General features: G+C 41.7%; 1 protein-coding gene across 2 annotated transcripts in view; it reads left to right on the forward strand.

Annotated features, from left to right (window-relative positions):
- The window catches only part of LOC112559906, a 134,972-nt gene that overhangs the window by 12,243 nt on the left and 103,631 nt on the right, over positions 1-19,098 (forward strand). Inside the window, exon 2 of one of the 2 annotated variants that reach the window (XM_025231389.1) lies at positions 17,604-18,418. In XM_025231389.1, coding sequence (XP_025087174.1) covers positions 17,633-18,418 — 786 coding nt within the window. In that variant the 5' untranslated portion in view covers positions 17,604-17,632. Of the gene's footprint in view, positions 1-17,546; positions 18,419-19,098 lie in introns of those variants that run through there. The other variant, XM_025231388.1, reaches the window with a different exon arrangement.

Consider the following 19,098-nt stretch of genomic DNA (forward strand, 5'->3'; position numbering starts at 1 on the left):
TGCAGGAGACAAAAATGTAGCAAGTAGTAATTCAAGCAAGACGTCTTCCAAAGAAAAATTCGACATAACTTGTTAGGCCTGCTGGATTCTATCAGATTGCATCATTAAAGAAAAAGGGGAACACCTGTTCCATGGCACCAGCAATAACATTCTTCTGTTAACATAATGTATTAATGAATATTATATTATTTAATTATTATCATATGTATATATTAATAAGCTGTGATTGCTTACCTACATGTAAAGCGCGTTGACTGATGCTGCAAAAAGGTGCTATACAAATGTGATTATTATTATTTATTATTATTAGTCATATGGGTTCAACTGCGAACGGCTGGTCTAACCAGCTCGTATCATGCAGGTGATTATACAATAAAACATTGACAACGTACATCAAAAACAGATTCAAACATTACTAAAATAAATGACAAACACATCTTGTAGAACTTGGACTAAGTGATCATGACTCTAAAAACAAATGCTTTAGTTTTCAGACAGGATGCTGTCCATCTGGGTGTCACGAATCATAAAGGGATAAGCTAAATAAAGTGGATAAGCACCCGGAGCTCGGGGTACCCAAGTATTGTCTTCATTACATTCTCTTTTAAGGCATGGATCTCAAAAGCCGTAGGTACCAGCCCCGGTGTTACCTGGCTCAGAAAGGTTCATCACCACTCCATGCTTTCAGGGGCTGTCTTCTTCCGGCCTAGGATAGCCTGGAATTCTGGGACAAAAACCTGTTTGCGTGGAATCAGCGACGAGACGGTCCGACGTGTTCTGGTGATTGGGGGTGAGCGCTGACAAACCATCAGGGATTTCTTTAGTGACATTTTGAATTTCTACCGAGGAATGGCGCGCGGCGGGGGCTCAAAGAACTACCCGAGTGGCGAGGAGAGAGGCAGGCGATGAAGCTCAGACGATAGACTGCGTTCATCTACGCTGTCGTCTGTCAGGAAGGGAGCTTTGATGGAGGAGGCGGGAGGCGGGGGAAGACGATGGGGCGACTGTACAGACGCGATCGCTCCGCAAGGCTCGAGCTCTAATCAGTTGTACAGACGCGATCGCTCCCGCCAGGCTCACACTGTAATCATTATTGTTACTCGGGAGACAATCTTCATCTCTGTAATTTCCACCAGGACAACGGTAACCGCGCCTGATTTTATTAGGAACAACAAATGCCTCATTCGCTTTCTCAAAGAATTTAGGAACCCGATGCTAAAAGGGGAGTGCGTTAATTCTCAATGACTCCACAACTGGCTGCTGTTACTTTAATGCTTCTGAAAATTTTTTTACAACTTTGTATAAATCTTCACAAATAATAATAATAGAAGAATGTATTGTTACAGTTTCCTTTTTATGGGGCCAGAATATCGTGTATCCACGTTTGCTTGGTGAGCCTCCCACAAACTCATTAATGAGCCTCCCACGACGATTTATACTTCGTACTGTGTTTCTGTCAGATAAGGCCAGTTCTAACAATCTATACAAATAATAAACTAAATGCCTGTTCATTTCCAGCAAAAATGCTGGACATTTATATCGTCACGAACTCCGCATGAGATTTCCATTATTCTGAATAAAAAGTGTGAAAACTCTCTGAAATATCTGCTCGTTTTTTTGAAGTCTATAACATTTTAACACACAGCTGTTTCCGGGAGGAAACTCACTTAAGCTGATACCACACTGTCGGCAATTCATCAATGCCAAAACCGCATTGTTGTACATTTTTAAGTCCCACCGGAAGATTTGCAAGTAGAATCGCACACGATTGGCTGCAGACAGGAAACTGAAAATCAAACAGAGAGCCAAGAAAATAACGATGCACTCACAAAAGTATTAATTCATTTTTTCCCCATTTCCTCTCCAGCCAGGTGAGTTCTGCTCAGTAGAGAAGCAGAGTCATGTTTTGGTCTGATTTACATGTTTTTGTTTATCATTGTGCCCGGATATGTAATCAGCACAAACATCAAAGAACAGCCCTTTACAGACGTAAATAAAAATAGAGAATAAGTTTTAACACATTTATTTATATGATGACAATTATCTGGGAGTGAAAGTACCACTGAGACTTTGCTAGCGGTTTGCTGCCATCACTTTGGTCCATTGTCAGTGTTTTACGTGGTTAAGTAAGTGTTTCTGGTCGACAGTTAGAGTTACAAATAAGCTCAGATGACACACGACAAAGATACTTCAACCAAACGACAGAGAAGACAAAGACAGAGCTCATTAAATGTTTCACAGAAAAGTTGTCAGTCTTAGAAACACAGTTTACAACACAGTTTAGTTTCTATGTTAAAAACACATCGAACAACAGTGTTCTTTGAAATGTCTTTGCAGGTAATGATGTTCGAATTCCAAAATAATAAAAGGACATTTGAGTGACTTCCTTACACTCTCAGGTTCCTCACGTTCTAAACAGACTTTGTATCACCCTCACAAAATAATTAAATGTTGAATAAAAATATAGATGGCTTTACCAACATTGGTAATTTCATTTCAAAATTTTTGTTAAAGACCGCGCTGATTAAGGCTTAAAATCACGGCCCAGATTTCAGGCTCCACAAGAAATATGATTAGCTCCAAGTTTTGATTGTTTGCGACAACGAATTTACCAACCTGGCCAAACCTGATGGCACACTTTAGCTTGAAACAAAGGACGAAGTAAAAGCTTTAAGTTGCCGCTCACGCAGAATGTGGGAAAAAACCTCGTAAATTTTAAAGGAATGTGAGAAAGCCATTTGATGCATTCACGTTGGCGCTAAAAAGATTGTCTTGGTGGCTTCCAGCTCCGATGCCAGACCAGAAGTCCATTGATTTCCTGACGTCAGCTAACAAATTAAATCAGGAAACGTGAGACTGGCCGCAATGTCCTTATCCTGCCACCACCAAGTTACTCTGGGACCAAATGAACCAAGTTATTGAAGCAAACTGGCAAAATTAAAAAAGATATTTTAAATTTTCCACAGTGCTGAAATTTAGCTGCTTAGAAGACCAGAATATTTATGACTGAATTTATGAGTCATATATTTATTTTTCTTGTCTCGCGTGTCTTTCAAATTTTTTTTGTTGAAACAGTTCATTGATTTTCTGTGTTTGTCTATCTTTTAAAATTTTATCTCTATTAGTTTGTCGTTTGTTTTGTTCGTCTTTGGCTCGTCATTGCTTTAGTTTTCAAAACGAGGTTTTCAATGTTAGAAGATTACACGTTTTTGCTTTAAATAGTTTTTTCTGTTCTTTTATGTTTAAACCGTATTAAGTGATTACTCGACAGTTTTTCATTTAGACATGTTATTCATTCAATTTATTTCCTGTGCAGCGATGTTTGACTTATTTGACGGTTTCTATTTTTCTGCTTCTTTCTATACTTCGCGTGCTCAAAACGAGATTTTTTCTTCATATTTTTATCACTATCACAACCATGTCTTCTTGTCCTTTAGTTTTAATTACCAAGATAGCTTTCTGTATTTTAATTAACTCACAACAATCTTTCTATTCTCTCAGAAATTCTCTCTATTTAAAAACGTCACTGAATTCAAATAATAATGATATAAAAATATTAAAAATATTATTACTAAAATAATTTTTTAAATAGCGAGTATTAGCAGTAGCACCTGAGACAGTATTTTGTTTTTGTTTTTTTGTTTTTTAAGAATGATCAGATAAGTAGATTCATGGCAGGGATGTGCGACTGCATTTCGCGAGAAGAAGCCGAGGGTGTGTAGACAATAAGATATTTACATAGATAAACGGGCTTTTGTGGATGGTTCCGTTTTCAGATGTGGTCTTCGTGTGAAAATCGAAGCAAGTTGTACTTGTATCGGGTGTGCTACAGACTTGAAGAAGCGATGAGATGTTAACCTTGTTTTATCCGTTCCAAAAAAGTATTACACTTATTATAGCATTTTGTGTGAGGAAAGGCCTTTGGATTCAAGCTGTATACTCTCGGTTTTACCTACAACAGATAACATTTTCGAATAATACCGTATGTAGAAAATTGTCCATAATGGGCTCTCTCTCTCTCTCTCACATACACAACCACCCCTACACACACACACACACACACACCAACACCCTATACTCTCCTAAAAATATAGAAGGGCCTTATAGTAATTTAGTATTCTTTCTCTTTCTATGCAATAATATATATTATCCGAATCATCCGAGTTGGGACTATATCTATAGTCATACACTTTCGTTATCTAGTAATCTTGTCTCGTACCACACTTTGGGGTAGAACGTATTTTCCGTCAAATTGCCCCTAGTTATGAGTACACACCCACTTCCAGTCTCCACCATCGCCTCTCGCCCAACATTTGCGTTGGACGTGTGGCTACTCGATAACAAGTTTGTACTGTATATCTTCTCCCCTGTACAGCACTTCTCCAACAATCAGAGCATAAACACCGGCAATAATTGCCCAGATAAGCATCTCGGAAGAGCAAGGATGCTCGCAGCGCCGCCAGCGACAGTCAAGTCTGCAAGTCGCCGTGTTGCTCGACTGTTATCAAGGGAAATTTTCTTGGCCGACCAGAACCTCTTCCTCTTTCCCCGCCTCCTCCTCCCCATCATCTACCAGGGGACCTCAAGATCCGTGATCATTGCACTGGTCCTAATGGATGCTCAAAGCTTAGTGACCGGATTTGTTTTCCCAGGGCTGGTACATCGCAGGGTCAAGCAAAATTGAAATGATAGCCTTTCGTCGATTTCCTAATTTTAAGATCCTTTTTTTGCTCATTTAGAAGTAAGTTCAAAGCCAGACCGGAGACAGTAAAAGTTGTTACATGTGTATTAGAGTTGTCTTGCAGTGCTACTACGTCTTCTGTTTAAATATACGAAAAGATGGTTTAATTAATATTAATCTTTTTACTGTAGATTCCTCCAATTTCCTCTCCCCAATAGACTACCGACGGACAGGTTATTTAAAGATCTTATGGACTGTCAATCACAGGGGCCCACATATATATTTGGTCCAGAGTGTCTGCAGTTTGTTTTGTAGTTTTTAAATTGTAGAGAAAGAGGTCAACGTCACCACTGTACATCACGAAGTTCATAGCCAGCGAGAAATCTGGGACAATATGTTAATTAGGCGTATTTGTGTACAAACGTGACGTCATGATTTGGTCCTCTCTTTTGTGCGTGGTTATGTTTGTAGAAGTGTATTTCGAGAACGGAAGTAGAGGGATATTCCCTCCGATCCGGGGAAACAGTATCTTGCTCTGTGCTTTACCAGCTGTAAGAAAAAAAAGCTGTGCACCCTAGTAGTCACCGAACAGACGCCTATTGAAATTCTTAATTGAAACTCGTCAGAGAGGTTGCATGTGGAGAGTGACAAATAGAGAGAGAGAAGGAGAAACGAGGGAGGTGGGGAGAGAGAGGGAGAGAAAGAGAGAAGAGTGAGAGAGAGGGATGATAAATAAAATATAAATTCAAACTTCGGTAAAAAAATTGAAACCCATAAGAAAATATGTGAAGTAGAAATTTAAATTTTCAAATGGTTTAGTCAGAAAAGGGACTTTATATATTGTATTAGAGGCTTAACCGTATTTTACGCTTTGTACGTCCATAAAGTTTCACAAGAAAGTTGTGCTGTGATGTCAAGTACAAGGGTCGTGAGCAGTGTCTACACTGTCTAATTCCACACGTCTGTCTACACAAGAAGCCTGAAGCCTATGTGTGTGTGTGTGCGCTGCAGGGACTCCATTCTTTCGGTTTCATCTCATCCGCAAGGCGTCGCTGCCAGTGGGAACCAAATGACTCTGGAGTAGATGAGGCAACTCTGCGAAAAAGAAGGAGAGAGAGAGAAAGAAATAAAAAAAGAGTTCTTAGAGGACCGCCGTTAAGCCTGCACGCGGGGCATGACTGATTGCAGTCACCTGGGTGCCAACGATATCGCGGTTAGCCGCAGGCTTATGACAAGGACGGGCGACTTGTATTGCCGTGGTCGATCTTGCAGAACTCCTGGCCACTTCCGGTCGCCAAGACACTATTGGCGTGCTGTAAGTAACTGAAAAATGGATGAAAGTAACTTTTTGATAATATTTCGGGGGGTAGGGTCGCTTCTTTAAGATTGTGTTAAGATGCCCCGTGCGCCCCTCGCACACACACAGACAACCTCGCGCGAGTGAGTTGTCTCCCTTTGCGTGTGTCCGTGATGACGTCGATGGCAAGCCCGACTTCTACAGGGTCACGTGGGGCTTATAGCCAGAGGATGCTGCAAACATGCTAGAGCTAAGTGAGTTTTGCTTTGATTTCTTCGTGCTGTGATGTGGTTTCAGATAAATACTTGTCAGTGTAATTGTCCAATTTATTTTTCACAACTCATTGAAGGTACATGTGGTTAAAACAAAAGTTAACACATTTTGCAATTAAAACCTTTTATGTGAAACACAAATTTTATTTATAAATTTTATTAAGTAGGTTGCATAATGATACTAAAACTGTGGAGTGGGCATAACTTTAGGAACTTTTATAGAGGAACTTAGAGAACTTTTACGCACCTTGATTGTCACCTTTTTTTAGCTATGCATAAACGGAAATTGAATCGCGAATGTAAAGGTAACAAAACTTCGTGCGACACTAAAATAAGAGGTAAAGAAGAGCCAGAGCCAGGCTGCAAGATGACCCATGCGTCCTTATCCATAAATAAAAGAAGTCCGTAACATAAGTTAGAGAAATTTTCTGACACTTTTATGTCCAGAAAGAAGGTATAAACGCAGCATGAGGCACGAGAGAGAGAGAGGGTGAGAGAGAGAAAAAAATACTGATTTAGTTTTGGCACTACCGAGAAAATCACACGTGTAAATGTCTGGGGGCCATTTATCGTCTGCTGCACGCTAGCGTGGAGACAAGGTAACCGCGGGGTATCTAACGTATTAACCAATAGCATTTCTGTCGCAAAGCAGGCACGCACACCAAAGTAGTCTCCCTCGTCAAGCCGAGATTCCTGGATGGAAATTAAAGACATTTTCAGCGATTTCGACCTATGACCTTACAGTGTACAGCTTGTAGTACCGTGCCATGGGGACACCGCGACTGTTTATCAGTTTCCGTCTACATTGGTTGTCCACGTGTTAACGATAGGAAAAGTAAATGTTTAATGTTAACTTTTAGGCAAGTAAGTGTTTATATTAACGCTTTTCATCTAACAACTAAAGTACTAAGAAGGAGTATATCTTTCAGAAGTATGTTCCGAGTAGTTTGTTAATTGGATCATCGGTTAGATGTGTTCCTGATAATTCGATTATCTGCCCTTTCCATCTAAGAAACGTCTTTTCGATGAGGCGAAAAAAAAGTAAGCTAGCATTAAAATTAAAAAAATAGGCTTCCCGATTTAAATAGCTATTAGAGAAAATTTCCGATTTAAATAGCCGTTAGAGAAACGGCTAGGGAAAGAGGAATGTGAATGAAAGAAAGAGAGAAAAAAAATGGCACAGAGATAGAGAAGAAAAATTTTATAATCAGGCTAATCATAATCTGCTCACTACTCTCTTCTTTATGTTCATCCATCCATTTTATTCACGCTTGCCACCAGTCTCATCTGTTTGCTTACATTTTTGTATCTTGTATGGCCGCCTGTCGTTCGACTGTTTCCTTTCTTGTACAGCGCATTGAGCTCTCATCATTACTTTAAAGTGCAATTTACACATTATGCTGTTATTATCATTATTATGGAAAATTAATGTTTATGCCAACGTTAATGCCCCTCATGCCTCATTCACAAACTCCAGAAAGTACAGAACTGTGATGCCCTTCTGGTGCTTAGAGCAAGGAAACGGGACCACACCATTCCTCTCCTTCGTTTTCTACCCTAGCCACCCATCCATTGTCGCATCCAGTACAAACTGTCCCTGCTGTGGTTTATTTTTTTTCCTTGCAGTCTCCTGCCCTGATTATTTCTCTAAACTTCTCTTCCCCTACATCCCAGCCAGACAACTCCGCTCTCGGTCTGATGGCCGTCTCCTAACTGTTCCTGTCACCAAAACAACAACATATGGCCACAGCAAAACATTAACACTCTTTCCCCTTCCCTACAGGCCACCTACCCACCATTAATCTTTTAAATGTGCGCTGAAAACGCACTTCTTCCGTGAGGATTACTCTTAACACAATTTTACTCCTTTTTCTCTCCTCCTTTTTCCGCTTATTGCTCTTCCCTACTTGTCTTCCTCTGAAGAAACGGTACTTTTCAGTTCTTGTAACTTGGTTCCTCTTTGTTATTTCTTTGTTTATGATTTGTTTATTTATCCTTCCATCGTTAGTATATTGTTTATCCTTGCGTCCCTCGTATGTTGGGAGAGAGGAAGAGAGAGAGAGAGAGGAAGAGAGAGAGAGAGGAAGAGAGAGAGAGAGAAAATACAATTTCTTGAGGATATCTAACAATAAGGAGTAAGGCTGTAAAAAATAAATAAATAAAATAAACAACGTGTTTGTTGTTACTTTTTACAATACAAGAGCAATGTAACAGCACTGGTCCCAGTATACAACTTACTCGTCTCGAGATGGACGTTTTCCACGCTCTGTCGAGTTCCTACGGTCGCCAGCCCTGTCGGCCAAACGGGCCACGAATTGAAAATATCGATGACCCACTTTATCAAGAGCCGATCGGGAGGGACCTTTGACGGCTCCTCGATCACAAGACGACGAGAGTGGCAGAGTGAAGGAGCTCGCTTACAGGCCCCTTGACGCAGATCGATGCCTCGTCTGTCTGCATTTGACAATTAAATGCTGGAGACCAGTCGCCGATACTAAACCTCTATTGACAGGGGCCTCGGCGGGGAGCTCCCAGCGTGCCTAGCTGAACTTTGTGACCTGCAGGGTCAAGCGTGACATCCTGGGCAGCTTTCGAAAACTGTTTGTCAAGAAATGGTGGCTTTTTAAATCTCTTGTGACAAAACTGTTCATATCTGTAGCTCCTCTGCTCTTTTATAATCTGTCGCTGCAAGGCATATTATAGAAAAATTATACAAATGATGTAATATAATAATACTGTAAACAATTTATCTAACTACATTTAAAAATTAATATATTAAAAAAGGAAGTACTACGTACAAAAAAAATTTCGGTCGTGTTGATCAATCAAACGGTTGTCTGGTTCCTTTTCTTTCATGTTATTTTTGGGTTTTGTTGGCATGTAGAAAACAAGAATCTTATTTGTTTGTCTAACAAAAAGTTCTGCTTTTCGACACAAAATCCTCTTTTTGTACAATTGCCGTCGCTGTGAGTCAGTGGCAGGTAACGTGATTCACTCCTGGCACGATCGTCCAGGCTTACTTCCCTTTAGACGCTAGCTCTCTCGTCGCTAGGAACAAAAGAGTCTGTAGAGTTTGGGCACTAAAAAGTGGTGCAAACTGTCAACACCAGATAGCGCTACGGTGTCAAGAAGGTGATTTAAAATAATTTTGTTATTATCGTGTAATTGAATTCAGCAAAGTAAACACGAAAACAAAATTTTGTATAATCAAACTTTTTCTTTCTTGCTCGGGTGTGTGGGCGGCGGTGGGGTGGAAGTGAGGGGGTTGAGGTCTTTAATTCTTTTCTTTCTTTCTCGATAACCTCTATTAAACAGAACACACATAAATATATTCTGGGAATGATTAATGATTTATATTTCTTCTTGTGCACACAGTTTCATAATTTAATTTTGTTGGTGAACTCACAACAGCTTGTTTGATATTATAATTCTCTGAATGGTCATGTTGTAGGAGTGCGATGTCGCTAACTGAAACAAAGCAAAAGGCCGTGGTACATTGCAACTAAACTTTATGATCAGAACTTGAAAGTGCTGGACAGAAAATGTAGGTAACGCTGCCTCAGAGGTTGGTAGGTACTGGAAGCAGTTCACTTTAGTCCCTCAGTCCGATTTATCATTGACAAGAAGGAAAGGAGTCAGTGGCTGACAAGAGTTTCCCCTCTCTCTGTCTGTCTCTCCTGTGACCTTTGGCCTTTGACAGGCGGCAGAAAGTAGGTAAAAAGTATACAGGTCTCTCTAATCCTAAGGTTCATTAGCCGAGCTCGACGTAGGCTTCCATCAAGGACACCCTGAAGGAAGGTCTCAGACATCCTGAACTACTGATCACGTGGTCCAACCACTCCAGTCTGAACCGTTTTACTGATGCCAGAAGGGCTTCTAGGGGGTCCCTCAGGGAAGAGACTGTGCTCTATAGACAAGTGCTGGTCTGGTGTCAGGGGTATGTAGTTCTCAGCAGTTTTATTTGCTCCGAATGCTCGTGTCTCCTAACTCTATCCCCACGTTAGTGTCCAGCCCATACTGCAAAAGATATGCCTCGACTGGTTTGTATTTACTGGTTGCCAATAAATGTTTATACTTGCCATTACCATTCTGGTTCGTATTTCTGCAATGAAGCTACTATCTTTAGACAAAATGGGACTCAAACACTTAGAGCTGTTGACTTTTTCAACTTGTATTTGCATGGATTGATTTCTGCTGTGCTGTAGATTGGGTGTTGATCATGGCCTTGCTCTTGTCAGCCCTGGTCTCCATTCCTGGTGTGTCTGAGAGCCCGGTGGTGAGGCCTTGTTGGTGGCCGGAATAACATTAATGTCGTCTGCAAAGCGTGCCACGCAGATAGAGATAGACAGGTGATGGTCACGAAGGGTTCCCTGCACGAACTACTCCAAATGGTCAACAACAGTCCTAGATGACAAGAATGGTCATCCCTGATGGACAGCGCCCCCTTCTCCGCCATCATATCCTCCCCTTGTCTGTCAGATTCCCCTGAGTTGGTGGCTGAAGACCAATACACGCTGACAGCGTTCGTGTACCTCGCGTCTGTCAGCCACTCTCTGTGATGAAAGCTTTTCCTCCCTTTCAATGTGGTCTAGGTGCTATATTTTTTATTGTGTGAAAGGTTATTTCCTTTGATCTCTTTTATTATTTATTTCTTGTTTTCTTGTTGTTTTATAGCTTTAGGTCAGAAGGTTACTGTGCTTGTTGTCTATATCACAAATTAGTCATTTTAAATTATTTAAACAAATTTTCTCAGTCACTGAGATTTTTTCTCCATCTCTAGTCATTGGAAGTTATTTCCATGGACTTTTCCTTTCTTGACAACTGTTTTCAATAGCGTTTTCTCATTACTGTTTTATCCTCATGTGTTGTTGACCCGCTGAAGCTTTTTTTGTCTATCATTGCTGCGTAAACAAATACTTTTCAATGCTTTTGTTAACATTTTTTTAAAGACTCGTACACTCCTCTTCTTACCTGGCCTCTCTGTCCATATGTTACAGTGTTACAATGATACAATACTATAGAGTAACAGTGCTATACAATCCAGAATATGTACCCAAAATGATCAGAGTAGTCTCCATTTTTACAGCAAAATGAGTAGTCTTCCTTGACAACGAATGACGCCATGGCCGTTACCTGACCCACGAGTTACGGCGCCTTTGGTGCTTGGCTGCATGGTCCTCCCATCTGTTGTTGAGACTTTGGCGAGGAGATATTAGTTGATATTATTTGTTTTAAACCACATACTTAATGTCAAGCTAATGTGGGATATCGGCATATCGCTCATTTCTTCAATCTTCTTTCTAGTCTCTGCCTCCCCTCTGGTTCTGTTCTTGTCTTTCTTTCATCATTTTTCTCTCTTTCTCTCCCAGCTTCCCCATTCTCGCTGTATTTATTGTAAGAGAAAATTGTATTGGTTTTGTTGATGAAATTTATTAAGCGCGTGTTATTCGCTGGATAAATAGAAGCTTTGGTCAAAGTTACACAAGATAAATACTATCTTTTCCTTTATTCACCTATCCATCCACCCACCTACTCTCACGCTCCTTGCCTCTCTCATACTGACACAGAACATGCGTGTCAACATTCGACATAGCCTAAGATTACTAAAAGAACACCCTTGTACCCACCCTGTCACGACAGTCTACCTCTCCCCCGCCCCATCTTACACTAATTGACCTCAGACCGCCGCAGGTGACCAGGCCCAAAAAGAAACAAAAAATCCAAAGCTCACTGAATTACAAGGTGGAATCTTCCAGCCTTTTATTATCTGGAAATCAGTGCGCATGTTGAGTCGTTTTGTTCCTCTTCTTCCGCTGGAAATAGTCCTCTAATAACAAGCTTTTGTTTGTGTGTCGTGTTGAGCAGCTAACAAGACATTGTTGCTTGACATTTCCGCTGCGAAGTGCCTTCTGCGAGAGTGATTTTCTTCTTTCGGTGCTTATTTATGTCATATGCCCATGGCCTCGAGGGAGTCTGGGATCGTAAGGAAGCTTCCAGCGCTCGTCAAGTCCTCAACACAGTGTTTTTCCTTCCTTTGACTTGCGTTTCACCCGCCTCTATGTTTTCATTTTTAGGTTTTTCTTGTCTTTGGACCTTACAAATGCCACAGATGGGGGTGTTTATTTTTCACTCTGATGTTGCCGTCTTGAATAATGACTCACAAACACACAGTCAAACACGCAAACAAAAGAATGAACACCTGTTGGCTGTTTAGCATTCAGTAAGCTGTCTGTGCCTAGCTAGTAAAAAGTACATGACAACAGTAAACAGAAAAAAATCAATTACAAAACAAAACGAAAAGCAAAACAATCAGATTAGATTAGAGGAATTAATTCCTGTTTTTCTATAAAAGTGTTTAAAACTTTCTTGCACAATCAATCACCCAGTAAATGAAACGAGATAAGGATTTATTTATGTCAGGTGTCAGATTTGCCGAGCTGTGCCTTGTGTAACTGGTATTATCACGTGGTTATATCCACGAACGCAGAAAGAAAAAAAGACCAATCAAAGAAGATTGCCCAGCTTTGAGTAAATTATTTTTTTTTTTCGTTTACACCTCCATTTTCTATTCTCAGCACAGTTGTTGTCCGTTTTAATCTCCTCAATTTTCGTTTTACCCCTCCCACCACTTTTCTGTAACCTAGGTCAGAAGATAAAGACTAGAGGACGGAGAAAAGCAGTTTTAATCTGAGAGATCACCTGCAGCATCCGTTTTTTAGTATTGTAGATAAAATGTTTACTGATTACGTAGGCAGGTATTGTGTTACTAGTGCAAACGTGTCTCTTACATTTCTGAAGGTCGTTGATGAAATCCGAGCTCTTGGCACCAAAGACTTTCAGTTCTCTAACGGCGGCTTTAAAAAAAAAAAAGGATGTAATAAACTCTGATAAAGCAGGCAATCGCGTTGTCCCCCCTTGGTCGCTAATTTTCCGACGTTTCTGTTCATCCAGCGCTGATTAAGAAACTTTTCTCCCTTGAACACTTTTGTTGCTGGCAAAACGTTGGTGACGTCATCGTTGTACTTGCGCTTGCGTCATTGCTCGTGCATGACGTGCGCGGTGTCGGATCAGATGACGGTGTTTTCTGGACCATTATGCCATCGAGTAGTCCAGCTCAAGCGGCAGATGGACCTTTGACCTCAACAACCGTCGCAAGCAACGAACTCGTTAAGTGAGGATGAGCGCAAACATTCTTTGCTATCAACAACGTTTCGCATCTTGTGATAAACACGTAGAAAAATGTTGAATGCTCTAGAACCAGATACAAAACATCTTTCAGAATACTCCATTAATTCACCTCTGATGTCGTGTAAAAGTTTTCAGGATGTGTAACTCTATAGTTAACACCTGGCTGAAATGCATTCCAATCAATTTTAAATTCCTCCTTTTACAAACTGCTTAAAAACCTCGACACAAGGATTTGTGGTTATTTACTGCCGCCAACTTGTCTTGATTATGCTTTTTATTTTAAGCCTTGTTTTGAATATTGCAAGTCCAGTTTATAAAACAACAAAACAAATTTGTTGTTCGCCTTAATGACCGTTAGAAACAGAAATACAAAGACAAGCTTATTGGTTTTTTTTTCATTGCTCAAGAAAGCTATTAAAACACACACACACACACACAAACACAATCATACGAGAGAAGGATTCTTTAGAGAATGTCAGAAGGATGGAAAGCTAAGAGGGAAAACAAAACAAAGAAGAAAGAGATAGAGAAGGGGGTATGGTAACGATGTGACGAGAGAGATGGAGAGAGGGATGGTGATGTGAGGACAGTAGGACACGAAGTAGGGTGGGCTCCATCAAAGTTGGAGCTGCAAATCAAAGGGCTCACAACTCTGCTGTGTGCGTGCTGGATTGTCCGTGCAGAAGCGCGTGCGTGCTCCCTGAACATTTCAAGAGCACACAACCCTCACTCACAATAGCAGGCCTGTGTCCACATCCAGTTTATGGACCAAGACTATTTTCCAATGTTATTGTCGTAGGGGAGCATGCACTGTTAACGCTTCTCGTCTGTTCTGTGTGGGAAGTCGGCATCATCATCATCATCATCGTCCTCATCGTCATCGTCATCGTCGTTGTCCTCGTTGTCTTCAAGTCGCCATGGAGTGCTTATATGACTGAAAAGTTAATGCGTCAGATATTTGCACTCGAATTTCCAGTTATTTGTTGTGTTTATTTTAAAAGTTTTAAACTGGCGGCTACCCTAACGATTCTTTATCTGCAAGGATAACATCCGGTTTTTTTTAAAGATACATTTTTCACTTTGCAACTGTTGCTTTGTGTGTAAAAGGTTTGATAAGTTTAGGCTTGATGATGTTGCAAGAAGTCAACGGTAAATTGATAATTTGACTGACGACATTGTCCGTATGGAGTCATTTGACTCTGGCGGGTGAGAGAGGGAATCTTCACAAACTCCATCTTATGATGTGAAACATGGCATTGAAAGCATAACCTATCCGTACGCAGGAGGCCACGATGTAATTACAGGCTGATCCCTAATAATGGGGGGAAAAACTGTTCCAGTCATGTCAGCTCTCAGCTAAATATCCTCACTCGTCAATTATTCCCATTTTACTCTTTAAATAATTTCTGCCAAAGCCCCAAAAATCTACGGTTCATTTTCGCCTATTAGGCTTCAATATTACATTAGCAAGATTACGTGGCGCTTTGAAGGAGAAGTCGTCCCGATGCAAAAAAAAAAAAAAAAATAAAAATAAAACAAAAGCAAAAAAATCCCCCAAAACAAAAACAAACAGGAAAAAAAAAGCAAAAAATGTCTTAGCCTTGTAAGGATGTTTTTTGGCCATTGTCAGCTGTTCTTAGCCTTGTCGCATGTCGCATCTTTTTAAAGATTGCGTAAGGCGCAGAACAAACAATGTTCTACATTCTTGGTGATAGCTTTCTTCTGTTCTCGATTTATTCACCTACAAACATCGCAATGCTCCGGAAGAGGTCAAGGAAACAGGAATTGTGCCCAGAATCCTCCATACTACGAAAGCTTCCGCTGGGATCATTTGTTAATTAGGCGTATCTATATACAAGCATGACGTCAGGATTTGACTTTCTGAAGAGACAAAATGAATAGTATGAAAAATGTAAATGATCAACTTAATTAATTAATGAATTAGTCGATTTATTCAATCATTTGTCCCTTGACTGATACCGGATAAACTCGACGAGTTGACAAGGGCCTCTATTCACACATGTCATGGGGAGATGATAAACAGGTCCTGTACAGGACGACCAGTCGTTTCCTTCCCGTTCGTAACCCAGGTCTTCCTTTGACCATCCAAGGTACCGCGAAGGTTAGTCTTCAAGGTGTCGTGCCAGGTCACGTGGTCAGACCAGACCAGCTTACTTCTCTGAACTGTTGCCAGCGATGGATTCTGGTGTCTTACAACTGGGCCAACCGTGAACGAAGTCATTGGTTTTATGTTTCCTGTACGAGATGCATACCAGCCTCCTGAGGCAGCTGCTTGAAAATGTAAAGACATGTATAAACACATATTGCCAAATAAGTCACACAAACACACACACACACACACAGAGTTGTCAAATACACAACATGCATGTGTCAACACAGACACACAAGCACGCACACACAGATACACATGCATACAGTCGCACACATTCTGTGAGAAAAGGTCAGTCAAATGTCTGGGCTCGATAATGCGTTATTTATCCTTCTCTGCAGACGCATGTAATTAAGTTTACAAAGAAGCAAACTTAAAGTAACACGTGCGAAAGATTTCGTTCCATGAATTGTTAATTCCACAGAAAGACATGTCTTCGATCGTTTAGACTAGAGTACGATACAATCACACACCAAACAAAGAAATTAAATAATATAAAATAAAATGAGATGCACATATTGAACAGTAACTAAACTTCCCCCAGCACACATTTTTAAAAACACATGAGCAAGCAGAAAGTAGTCTCGTGAAATACAAATGTAATGAAGGAAAGTTAGAGATCTTACTTCTCTCCAGGAGAGCTTTTTGTAAGGGTGTTGCTCGTCTCTCCCTCACTGCCTTGACATTGTCAATACTATAAGAACTCAAATGCTGAGTCATCTGTGGCAAGTACGCTGTGCCACCCCGGGTATAGTATCGGGTAGAGTGCGCGCTTCTAGGCCACCCGCTGCCTCTTGTTACACATGTACACGCGGACACAACCCCTGATAAAACAGAAAGACGTGGAAAACACTAAACATTGTGGAGATTAAAAAGTCCTGGAAATATAAGCTGTTAAAGTGAGCGTTCAGAGATCAATACATGTCAAGAAGGCAGACTAATCGCAGAAAAATTTGACGAGGGCAACATTTGTGCCGTTACGTCAGCTATTGATTAAACCATCTCTCGCTACCCGACTCTCTTTACTGGCTGCTGCTGTGGAAATAAAGATAAACGTCTCATTCCCACACACACACACACACACATACACAGCCTGCTCCATTCCAAACCTATGGGTCTATTTCACTTTTCCACTCACTCACCCTCCCTTCCTTCTATTCCTCACTCCCTCACTCACTCACCCTCCCTCCCTCACTCTCACTCACTCAATCACCCACTGTATTCCCGGTTCCAAACCCATGACTCCATTGCCCCTTCTGCTTCCCACCTTAGTTTAAGACATCTTGGAATTTTCGAGCTTGTCTACTCATCTATGTTAGACGTTTGACTATTTGTACTCAAGTGGAGAGGCTCTCTCCCCGTTGGACCTGCCATAGCAGCGCTCATCTGTTTACACATCCATGTTTTGGGATCTTGTTTATTTTTGTTTTACTTGAAATTTTCACTTTTCAGCTTCTGCCAAGTGAAGTCATCGGTGTACTGAGAACCCCCAAAGAATCACATAACAATTGTAAAGCAAGTCTTGGAGAGTATTGTGTGGCTGAATCGTATTCACTCATTTCTTTTCCATTTTATTTTAATGGCTATAAGCTCACTCCCAGCACGTTCTCAATTCATTCCAGTCACTTACTCCATGGAGGAGAGTTTTCGTTTATCTACGATCTTTGACTTTTCAAATCAGTGTAGCTCTGGATGTTTAACATTTATTCTCTTCAGCCGTTACTTTTCAGCTGCTATGTGTAGGACATATTGTTGTTAACTGGTGATACGTCACTCGATGACGTGTAATAATACCAACGTCACTTCCCGCTAAAGGTGGGGTGACGTGTAGTGACATTTCCCTTTGTACGACAGAGTGAGATGTAGGTATCGTCAATGTGATGTCACACACAACGACGACTAGGAGAAGACATATAGACAACGCCCCTCGGTGGGATATGTAGGTAGAGGTACCACTATGACGTCACGCCTACTGACATTGCTTTACTCTGGCAGGGTGGTGGTAGGAGCCGTGACGTCACGCCATGTCCAAGCTGATGCTGACCCGCGCCAGTACCGTGGTGCTGAAAAACCGCCGGCGCTATAGCGTGCGTGCTCGTAACGCCAGGCCGCGGCGACAGTCCGCCCCCACCGTGCTGCAACGCACGCCCGCCAGCCCCCGCGGCCACCCCGCGCCCTCGCCCTCCCCCGTGCCGCTGCGACAAAAAGGCGGGGACGGCAGGACGAAGTTTACCTATCCTCACCTGGAGAAGGACAGCGGCACGAAAGGCACCTGGAAGGAGAACTACTCCCGTCGGGGCAGCGTGCAGCCACACCTGCTGCAGCAGCAGCAATACAGCAGCACCGCGCTTGCCACGACAGGCGTTGCTGCGGCAGTGGCATCGACTGGCCTCTCTAATGCGACAGCCACCGCCAGCGGCAACTACCATCCAAATTTCAACCACCATCACCACGACTACTACCACCACCACCACCAACACCCACATCACAGACACACCGCTGCCGCCGCCACCGCCTCTGCTTCGTCGTCTATCAACGAGGTTGTAGCTTCCGCCAACGCAGAGCTAGCGCGAGTGCAAGTGGACAGCCCCAAGCTCAAGCGGATTACTTTTCAGGACTGCGTTCGCGGCGGGCAAGCGGAGGCACCCAGCTCTCTACCTTGCTTCCCGCAGCTGGACGGCGAGTGCCATTGCCAGAGGAACCACGGCGCGGGACTCGAACCAAGGTCCGCAACCCCTGCCAGCCTCCAGGCGCATCTCGTCGTCGGCTGCGATTTGTATCCCCCTGGCGCGCGGGGTACGATTTTCAGGGTAAGTGTCCCGCTACTTTTTCACTTCTTTTGACCCTAGACCTATGACCTATGACCTCAGAGTATGAAATCTGTTGCTGTCCTCGGGTTTCTGTTTTTTTTTCTTTGTCTTATTCGCGACTCTTTAGGTACTTAATTAACTCAGTTACTGTTCCAACAACGTGCAGTGTGTGCCGTTTGTCCAGATAATGTTTGAAAAAGGGAAAATAATCAGAATTATATCAACCGTAACTATTGCATGTTTTACTCTGCAGTAAGCAGTAGTATGCAGTATGCCTTCACTGAAGCTTTTGGTTTCAAAGACATTTTTCGTCTGTATCGTTAGTCTGGGGAGGCCGTCGTTTGGCCCTCATATACAGACAAGAAGTTTCTGTGTGTTCACCATCATCACTTCTCCAGGTCTATTTGCTAATACTTGCAAAACGGGTATCTCTTAGACTTGGTGAGGGCAATAATTGTTTCTAAGAAGTAAACGAGCGCACACATATTTAAAAAAATCCTGAAGACACACATGATTGCAAGACTTGGTGTACTATTAAGACAATGCCTGACTTGCCTATGAAAGAATACAATTGTTGCTGTCACAGTCTAATCTGTCTTTTATAGATTTTTGTGTTTAAAAAAGTTTTTAAAAATCTGAAATGGCCAAAGAAAGAAAAAGAAGTAAGAACAAACTTAACT

The sequence above is a fragment of the Pomacea canaliculata genome, linkage group LG3 (assembly GCF_003073045.1).
Source record: "Pomacea canaliculata isolate SZHN2017 linkage group LG3, ASM307304v1, whole genome shotgun sequence".
NCBI classification, from domain to species: domain Eukaryota; kingdom Metazoa; phylum Mollusca; class Gastropoda; order Architaenioglossa; family Ampullariidae; genus Pomacea; species Pomacea canaliculata.